The following is a 10675-nucleotide window of genomic DNA, read 5'->3' as shown; positions in this document are numbered from 1 at the left end:
TTTTTACATTTATTTCCAAACCATTTTGGAACATTCGTAGTATTCTGATCGTTTGATTTATTGCGGTCTATATATCCAAATGTACTTTCACATGATCATTTGAATACGGTATTTATATACTCTACTATGTCATCTGCTATTTGTTGAGTAAACACGTTTGTTTCAGAACAACTTATAAGACGTTCAAGTATAATTGAGACTTCTTGCTGATCAACATTTTCGACGAAATTATTACTTTTTTCATTTTACCATAGTTTCAGTTTGTCTCCCTTGCATACAGCGTTATGTCTGTCATTGTGTATTTTAAAAGTGTAGCTCAAACTAACCGGAGTGTGTGCATCAGATAGCATTGAACAAAAGTCCATAACATTACGACAATTTATGTACTTTAATAAGCTAGCACTAAACATAAAATAGTCAACAGTACTTACTCCCTTACAGGTAGGTTTACCTAATACATCCCCATTTGTACGGCCATTCATGATATAAATATTATTTAACAATAGAAAATCGATAAGTCTACTTCCATAATTATTGCTTGATTGGTCACTATTAGTTCTTTTAATATAAACATTCTTTGATTGTTCAAACATATTTAGTTCACACTGGAACTCTTCGTAAACAGTTTCAAAATGTTGCCTTTCGGAAAATTCCTTATCAACAAAAATAATATCATCAATACATTTTGTTCGTGCATTAAAATCACCAAAGATGCATACATATTTATATTGATTAGAAAATTTATCGATATCACAATGAATATCCGAGAAGGGATCTTCATTTGAATATAACGAATTTTCAGGTGCAATGTAGACAACACCACATAAAATGTCAGAATCTGACTTTACCAGATCCTTACTTATAGAAAACCAAAGTACTAATTTACAATCAGTATTTAAAACCGTTATATATTTGGAAATATCATTTTTGACAATAAGTGCAATTCCACCTGATTTGCGTGATTTGACGACAATATCTTTTCTATTTTTGGTAAATATGTCATAATCTTTAACAGCTATGTAATCTAAATCATCAATGTGCGTTTCTTGTAAACCAACAATGTCATATTGATTTATTAAATCATTGAATTCGGGACAATTCATTTTAGATTTTAAACCGCAGACATTTAGAGACAAAAAATTTAAATTTCTAGTACTGTTATTTACAGCGTTATGTGTAATATTTGTATCTTCATCAACAAATGAATTATCTAATGAAACATTGTTATCGCAATCACATTTTTTTAACAGTAAACTATTCGTTGCGATATTTTCTTTGCCGTGCAAATACATATCATTATCAGATAGTAAGTCCGTAATACATCTAAATGGATATCGCTTTGAATACAACTCGCTATGTGAGCTATTAGTTTCTTCATTTTCATTAGAAAAACAATCATTTCGCATGTACCTATTTACTAAAAAATTCAAGTTGTATCGATTAACACACAAATCGCTAAGCCAGCCTGTTTCTTTTCCATTATCAAAACAATTATTATACAAGTTACAATCATCTGAACAATTTATATTGCATGTATTAACATGTAATGCTTTTGCATTAGGGTAGTAACTAACGCTATCATAGGTATTACATTTATACAAATTTTCATTTATCAAAAAATCTAAAGTTGATTTATGCACTTTCAATTCATTGACCTGGTTTGTATTATAACAATTTAAACCAAAGTGATTAGCTCTATTCAATAAGACGCGCTCTGAATAACTGGAGTGCGAAATGCACGGGTGAACATAATCTCCTACAAATTCACGGGCATTATAGTGGTTATAGTAAATTGCATAAGGGCAGACGTACACCTGGTCACTATTGTCACTTAAGGGGTCAAAGATCAGCAATGACTCTCCTTGCCTGTCCTAGTTTCGGGGAGCGTCCACTGTGGATGGAGGTTCGGCGGGGGTGTTAGTAATTTCGATGACGGCACTGTTGGCGGCAGCTGTGATGTCCTCTGGAACTGACGGTAGTACAGGGGATACGGCATCATCGACGCGCTTTGGGGCAGTTTCAAGATCAAGTGGCGACACAGCCTTGTGTTTACTGTCCGTAAGTGCGGTGCGGTTGGGGGTCTCAGCGGCAAGTACCGAATAGCGATTCGGCGTTTCAAACAGTGGTTGGTTATCATTTGGGCGGAACGTTTGGGCTTGTGTTTGTTGTGCGAAGTACCCTGGTGGAAATGACGGCCGTGGTCTTACATCCTGTGGTCTGTTATGTCGGGGATAGGGGGGTCCTCTCATCGGTATATGGTCGGGGGGTTGTCTACGAGTTTGGGTGGGGCGATATGCCATTGACGGCGCGGCTGCATACTGCCGTTGCGGGCCATGAGATAAACCGCCTTGATTCCATCCCGGGACCGATCTTCGGGAATCACCTTTATTCTGGGTGCCAGACGCAGGGGGTCCATGCCCATCAAGTTGGCTTTGTTGAATGACTTAGTAGTTGTATCATATATATAACCGTTCACATAAAGCCTATTGCGAACCAAAGAAACCTTATGACCCATTTCTATGTACTCCCTTACGAGCGGATACAGAGTTTTCCTCGTTTCTTCTACTTCGCGTGGGAAATGTTCGTAAATTTTATAACGTCTCTGGGCCTTATTAAGTATAAGTCCTGCCCGTCGTACCGTTTCACGTTGCATGTATTTGTCAAAGGTAACAACTATGGGTCTGGGTCGTCCGTTGGACGATGGTTGATTCGGCTTTCCAACTCTGTGGACTCTAGGAAAATGCATACTAGCGACGTCGACGTCACACTGACTAGACACTTCATGGCGTTCAACTAGTTATGTGCGGAGCAATTCTCGGAGGACTTCTTCGGTGTTTTCTCTGCGTGCGTTAAGTCCATTTTGGCCTTGCTGGGCCTCGTCCACACCAAAAATAATCAGATCGTTTTCCATGAGCCTACATTGCAAATAGAGACACCGTGATTTCAAGTCTGCGTTTTGTTGGGAATATGTGTTAATGCAACTCAGTGTTTTGTGTGTTCAGATCAGTTATTTGTTCTTGTATACTTCGTTTACTGGATAAAAAGTCATCCGCAATGTCACTGAATGTTTGACAGAAAAGTTCCACTTCTGATAGCCTTGATGACAGTGATTTGTTGATATCATGGACGGCTTCAAATTTTGATTTCAGGTGAGTGATATCTTTTTCTAATGGCAAAAGTCTTATCATACTGCTCTCCATTGTAATGAGACGTGAGTTTACCTCTTTTAAAAGTTCGTGAACACTTCCATCTTGACTCTGCGTTTGCTGAAGGTAACCCCCAAATCCTGGTGGTTGTGTATAGTACGTGGGGTAGGGTCCGGGGTAGGGTGGGATAAACACACCGGGATACTGTGAGTGCTCATGCATACTCCTTTGTCCAGGCTGGGTCTTTGGGGTTCCATTTCCCGTGCTGGGGTTTCCTTTTGAAGACTTTTTTGATTCCCTGTCGGACATTGTTACACTTCATGTATATGATTTTCACTTTTTAATATATCCAGTAAACTAAATGAATGTAAATGTAGACTGAAAATAGACTAAGAGTACCGGAGAACAGGCGATATCAACATTGGCCGCCATAATCCAAATCCTTTGTTTGAACACTTTTTCTGCGCAGATGTATCTAAGTCATCAAAATCACTTTAGTTCGTAGATTTAAATTCACTATACGCAAGATAAAAAGTTCATATCACTTTTCAACAGTTTTTTATAGAGAGACGATATACTAAAGTAATTTTATTTTGTATTTTTCCGAGAGCATTTAAAATTTGCACTCTGCCGCCATTGATCACGTGACCGAAAGTAGTCACATCGGTCTATGACCCATTGGTTAATCACTGTTTCGCTCTGTTCATAATTTCAGTTTTGGGTTTGCATCATTCGGCCTAAGGCTATTGTACAGGAACGCGTTGTTAATATATAAACGGACTGACCTTTTTGACTATTTGGTTACAATATAGGAGCGGTCTCTAAAACAAGTTACTCTTACGTTTTCGGAAAAACATGTGCAGTAATTCCGACCAACAGAATATCAATTGGAGGTGTCCTTAAATTTTATATATGCAGATTTATTCGTCTGTCTGAAATTCCAGTTAGGCAGCCATAGAAAAACAACGAAGAATCAACACCTCCCGTAGTGGTTTGTGCACAAATATGCAATGACGTGTATTCTACTGCACGCGCCTAATGCCAACAGTATGCATGTAACTATTCGTCACAAGAAATACAATCCTTTTCTTTAAAAAACGGAAATAGAATGGATATGATGGGGGGTACGACCTGAACACAAAATAATTTTCAAAATGTTTCAATACTAATCATACATTCGACGGAACACGCAAGATCGCAAGATAACATTTCAAGACTGAAAATATTTGAAAATCGTTATAAATAAGGCCTAGCCTCCTTGCCATGACATTGCATCAAACTGTTTATTCTAGTTCGTAGAAACTCTTACTATTTCAAACTGGGAATTCAGAATTCCTTGTCCCGATTATCCTTGAAATGACTATTCTACGACAACACCTTCGTTAAGGGTCAGTCACAGATACGGTTCTACTACACTTTAGAAATAGTCCGTGGAAACTTAGGTAGTCAAATATCTACTGGCGATTGTCGTTATATCAGTTAGGATTAATTACGACATGAGTTAAATTTCGAGCTCGAATGAAAGCGATGCTTCGGACTGAATCGTAACGTATTGAAGAGTTGTCTTGGTCGTGGTATACCATACAGGTTAGAGATCACTCAATAATTTTCCTATATATTCTTTAGTCAATTGACCCATTGTACGCGAAATTAAAGGGATTGTTCACCAGATTGGCACCAAAAAAAGTTTTTTTCTGTAACGAATCTCAGGAAAATTATTTAATAAAATGTTTTATTCTTTGATATCATAATTGTAAAAAAGATACCTAAACGTAAAAACAAATCTAGTCGAGACCGGGTTCGAACCGGTGTCGCCAAAATTGCAGTCCAGTATCCACTGTGCTACGAAGGCTTATCCTAAACGGTTAGAATATTTAAGCTATATACTGTACCTAACTTGGTAATAACACGTGATAACATTAACAAGCTAATCACGCATAAGGAATAAATTCTACTAGGTAGACATACCTAGTAATCTTTTTAAATGGAAAAATACGAAAAAACTGCGAAAAAATAAATTAATTGTAAACTACGTGGTACTTCAGTTAGTAAGTTTCAATGCATTGTACACACCAATACCAAGTTTATGTTAGTTTTCGACAATTTTTCGCTATTTCATCATACGGAGTACAGCCCCTTTAATAACACTGATTTTCAGGTAAGGGATGTGCTTGAGCCGCTTTACACATTTCATCAATTTTCCGTAAACGACGATTTTTTACAAAATGTATTTAAGGATTGAAACAGGTAAGTTCAGGCTTTTATATGGCTTCAAATATTATCACGTTATTGTTTAAGTGTTATCATCATAATATTACATATGCATTTAATTCATAAAGCACAGATGTATTAATCTTGAAATGCTATTTTCAATTCTGGGTATTAACTACAAGACAAAAAGAAAGGATAATTCAACTTTATTTGTTCTCCTATTCAGATTTGATACCCATTTACCTCTAAAATTAGATTTCATTTAAAGCTGCACTCTCACAGATTGACCGTTTTGACACCTTTTTGTTTGTCTTCGGATGAGCCAATTTTTGCGTAAATGTATAAAAACCTATAATACAAGACTGCTGACAAAAGATAAGATAGCTTTTTCATATTAACGTTCGAAAATTAATGTTTTATAGAAAATTTAAGAAAAATGAAATTATTGGCAGTTAACCAAGTAAATAAATATGGATCTATTCTATTGTGAGTAATTTATATGACTTAATTGAAGCAATTGATACCAAAATCAGCTGATTCTGAGACAAGAACAACAAGATGGGTCCAAACTGTCAATATGTGATAGACCAGCTTTAAATACTTAATACATCATGTAATTGCTATTGGTACTATTGTACTTGTTTCAACATAGGGTTTCCTTTTAGTGCTGCAATAATATTTCTAGCGCAGAGTTCCGACATGGCATTCCTCGCCTTCATCGTTGCACTTCCAATATGCGGCAATACGACACAGTTACTTAAAGACAATAGAGAGCTATCGGTTGGAAGTGGTTCCGGTGACGTCACATCTACTCCCGCAGCAAATATCTCCCCGTACTTAAGGGCTTCATATAAATCATCTTGGTTCACAAGTCCACCTCGGCTTGTGTTTATAAATACTGCAGTCTTTTTCATTTTAGAAAATGCCTCCTTATTCATCAGACCGATATTCTCTTTTGTAAGAGCGCAACATCCAAGAACAAAATCCGACTTTTTAAGAAGCTCGTCAAAGGTAACAAATTCGGCTTGGAGCTGTTTTGCTTCGTCCTTCTCGCTGTTTCCGCTGTACAGAATTTTCGCGACACCAAAAGGCTTCAGACATTGTGCCACTGCTAAACCAATTCGACCGAGTCCTTGAAGAAATATCAATGAAAAATAAAGAACAATGCTTGACAGTAAAAAACAACATCACAAGACAACAAACACAAACTTTATAACAAAGGCCTGGTTATCAATAAAAATATGATTTATTTGATAACTGACCTATCCCTTCAGCCACAACATTTTTAAAGACATATTATCTAAAAGTGAACTCATTACAAACATGAGCCATTACTTTGCTGAGCACAGCCACAAACAAGACCCCTGATTCAAAACTTTACATACTGGTTAACCTTCCTCTCAAGTTTCGTAATTTTGCCATAAATAAAAAATTGCGAAACGTTGACGTGAAAATGACATTTTATGCAATTTTGAACTATGTCAGAGGCTATAACTCTACTTTAACCGGAGGCAGCCACATACTACACACCAGGTACACCTATTTACATGCTGCTTTACATTTATGTCAATTTTCATCATCCGTCTGGCTTGTACGTTCAGTGAAAGTACGAATTAACTTGGAGTTTAAAATACCTGGTTAACGAGCGCTCAATCATACATTTTAACAATTGAGTTACAGTATGGAAATACATTAAAAGGCTAAAACTTGCTTTTGCACGACCAAGGCACAAACTTACATAAGGAAAAAAAAAATACCATAATTTCACTTACCTAGAATACCGACTGTTGCGCCATCAAGCCCCTGTCCACACATCCAGAGTGGGGACCAAGTTCCCCAGCTCCCGTCCTTTACAGCTTCCACACCTAAATACACAATAAATGGTAATGTTTTGACATGAGACGTCAACGACACAAACAGTTTCACAAATAATATTCAGGTGTTTTTTTCAATATGAACACTGCAGTAATTGTTCACTAGCAACACTGATATATGCAAAACTGTGAGTCCCTTTCGCAAGAATTGAAGCGATGTTCTAAAACCAAAATCCATTATGTAATACTTAATAGTCCCACAGAATAACAAACTCACAACAGTTTATACTTCAATTTTGCAGACGATCATAAACACACCTACCTTCTCCTAGTCGCCTAGATACGTTAAGCAGCAGAGCAACGGTGAGCTCTGCAGTAGCACTGGTAAGCACATCAGGGGTGTACCCCACCGGTATTCCTCGCTTTCTGCAGGCCGCGAGGTCGATATGGTCATACCCGACTGACATTGTCCCGATAGCCCGCAATGAGTCACCTGCAAATAAAAGCATATTGTTTATATGAAGTTTTTGCTGCAGTTTTGAATGTTTTATTACACTTCTAGGAGTATATAAATTCAAATTTATTAATTTATCTAATAATTGAGTACTTGATAACATTCACAAAATACGAATATGTGATACATGACGATTGGTTATATAAGCTGAACACCGGAAGTTGGTTGTGTCTATGAATTAAAAATGTGTATCTGCTTATTTATTTGCTGACGTTCACCTTTCTGGTGTTTATACAAATATATAAACGCATCATCATATATTCAACTTCAAATAATTTACAGACGATTATATAACATATAATTATAATGTTATACTAATTCAGGACAACACATATACAGAGATAATACCATTTTTTAATTAGCATCAGTTATTTTTACAAAGGTAGTGTACATAATGCCGTACTGACGTTGACCGTATTTTCCGCATATGAAGACCGCAGAAGCCGACCAATACACCGAGCCATTTTCTACTTTCACTTTAGTTTAGCTGTCATTGATTGAATACAACCCGTACCTTAATAAAACTTAAACTACCTGCAGCATCCAGAATCCCCTCATCAATTTTGTCTGTTAACAAACAGAATAGGGCATCAACACCTTTAATTCCACGTATAAGCTCTTCTCTTGTAATAGCATCATCAGAGTTCCATTGAGACACCTCGCAATGTTCCTTGAGTAAATTAATTCCATCCTCAGGCACACGCCTTGTAACAAACACTTTTGGTCTTGAACTAGTTGACATGGCTTTAAGTTTACAAGCTTGAGAAATTCGTCCAGATTTAAAATGTAGATAAGATGAGCTAAATACACTAGCTTGAATATGTTTAAATGACCTGATAAGAAATCTAGGTCGCATCATGTTGAAAGTGTATACGCCGGTGTCCCGAACTAAGTGTAGAAAAATACGTTCCACTCGCTCTGACAAACCCGGCCACTAGGAGGTTAAGTATTTAATTTAAAACGATTAATATCAGAAAAGTAGTCATTTGGATTCATTCTGATCTGCAATATGTATAAAGCTGTTAATGTAATAAGATAAGCAAGTAAGAGATTTGTACTCCAACTGTACTCTTATGTATTTAGTCGCTATAGGAACTAAGTAAAAAATAACGCTTGATGCGCCTTCGAGATAATAGACAGATATGTTCGTTTTGAATAAAATATATTGCCCATATTTTTTTTTCAAATTCGGAGATCTTCAAAAAAGAATACTAGTTTGCACACAATTTTCATTTTAATAAATGAATACACGTTTCCGTGGTTGAAAATTATATTCATGGAAAAGACTATATTGTTAAAAAAACACGGTTACGTGGAATGCGTTTGTATCCCATACATCCCGTGTACATTTTAATATTCCAGACGATCAGGGGCATTTCAATATCAGGTATACGTACGAATTCCAAGTAATAATATTTCTTACCTTCAAACAGAAAAGTCGGTATTACCCTTCAACATGTAAAAACATCAGGTATGTTTCGAAAATTAGTAAGGCAGCATGAGATTTATCAGAAGGTTCTTGAATTATTCAATTTTACGAAAAACAATTTTGCCAAAACACTATAAAAATAAAACCTCATTATGGTTGATTATCAAACAACGCAAACAAGCTCTATAAAAGCCAATACTCATAAAAATGATCCTCTACAAATTGTCTGAAAAAATCTGCGTTTCTGAAGCATTTGTAGTTTACACTCAGCTATTCTAGATCTTAATTATGGAGGGTTGATGATAAATAATGAATGGTAAAAAATGGCCACGTGTGAGGAATTCATGGAATTGCAAAGGGTAATAGATGAGATATACGTTTGTATGGAATATATTTATACACCCTCAGTGGTACACAGCACGCTCTCGCTTCGATCTCGCAGGGTATGCAACTACTGAGGTATTTCCCATTATCTCTAAGGTACTTATAGTCCAACAAGTATTATTATATATCAAAACCATTGTTGGCGTCATCAAATGAAAATTTAATTTAATTAGTTTTAAATGCATGAAGACATAGAGGACATTTGTTTATTTCAGTGTGATATCGTATTTTATTTCACGAAGCCTTGAGTGAAAATATAGTTGTCCTATGATCACGAGTGAAATAAAATATGATCTTACACTAATTAACAAATTATCTGTTTCTTTAATTTTATTTAATTTTATTTGAAAGACATATCTAAAAATATATACAACCATTTGTTCTACATTGAGTTCGTTCGCCTTAAATAAAATTAAAATTGACTTACATTATAATTTATCTTTGCACGCCAGTTTGATCGGAAAGCAGTGCTTGCATGCTTCGAAAATGTTCCCCGGGAAATCATAATGATTTTGGGAATTTTACACGCAGGATACAGGAACGCTAACTCTGAATAGACTAGTTTTACGGCAGACAGTATTAGACTCCCCTTGCTGCTTTGCCTCATGTTTAGTTAAAATGTGTTGTATTATCTGGGAATATGGAGCCTCATGCGCTCAGGTATAATAATACTAGAATTTTAGCCATGTATTCAAAAGAATAGGCTACTGAAGAAAAGGGATTGGGTGCTAAGCGGCGAAAAGGGCACATCGTGTATGAAATCACAGAAACTGTTTGGAACTGCGCTTAATAGAAATAATATTCAACATGTCAAGTTTGTAAGAATGTTTGATCATAATTTAAGTTAATTAAAACGAAATATATATTTGATTATCTTAAGCTAAATCTTAATTCTATGAAGGCATGAGTGTGCACGTACTGGTCTCCATGAGGGCAGAATGGTGCTACAAAAACAGACAGGGTGCAGCGCTCTTCCTAAACTCTTTAGCTAAAACTTCAACTAGGCTAAGTGCATAATAAAAAAAAATGTTGCTGTTTTTTTTGTAAGAGACTTATTAAATTGTGTATAAGTCAAACAATAGGCCGATCTCTAGCTTTAATCACCAAAGTGATGACCCTTGACTTAAAGAACATAGTGTTTGAAACTGTTTCAAATACATGTAGAAAGTGCAAATTA

The 10675-nt window shown here is 36.0% G+C and overlaps 1 protein-coding gene across 1 annotated transcript; it reads right to left on the bottom strand.

The window, feature by feature from the left end:
* Positions 1–5547: 5547 nt before the first annotated feature.
* LOC128239858 (glyoxylate reductase/hydroxypyruvate reductase-like) lies at positions 5548–8546 on the bottom strand. The gene is made up of 4 exons (XM_052956304.1): positions 8220–8546; positions 7494–7664; positions 7130–7222; positions 5548–6489 (listed from the first exon to the last, which is right to left on the bottom strand). The coding sequence occupies exons 1-4, from the start codon at positions 8542–8544 to the stop codon at positions 5987–5989; spliced, it is 1092 nt and encodes a 363-aa protein (XP_052812264.1). The 5' UTR covers positions 8545–8546; the 3' UTR covers positions 5548–5986.
* Positions 8547–10675: the final 2129 nt, after the last annotated feature.

Source organism: Mya arenaria, chromosome 7 (assembly GCF_026914265.1).
Source record: "Mya arenaria isolate MELC-2E11 chromosome 7, ASM2691426v1".
NCBI classification, from domain to species: Eukaryota; Metazoa; Mollusca; class Bivalvia; order Myida; family Myidae; genus Mya; species Mya arenaria.
Note: the sequence above shows the minus strand (reverse complement) of the source record. Positions and strands in the feature narration are given on the sequence as shown.

Bases quoted from the DNA above. Each gene is read 5' to 3' on its own strand.
- LOC128239858 (XM_052956304.1), bottom strand. From the start codon at position 8,544: ATGATGCGACCTAGATTTCTTATCAGGTCATTTAAACATATTCAAGCT. The intron at 7,665-8,219 runs GTAGTTTAAGTT...TTTTATTTGCAG, and splicing joins GGGGATTCTGGATGCTGCAG to GTGACTCATTGCGGGCTATC. The intron at 6,490-7,129 runs GTAAGTGAAATT...TATTTCTTCAAG, and splicing joins CGCAACAGTCGGTATTCTAG to GACTCGGTCGAATTGGTTTA.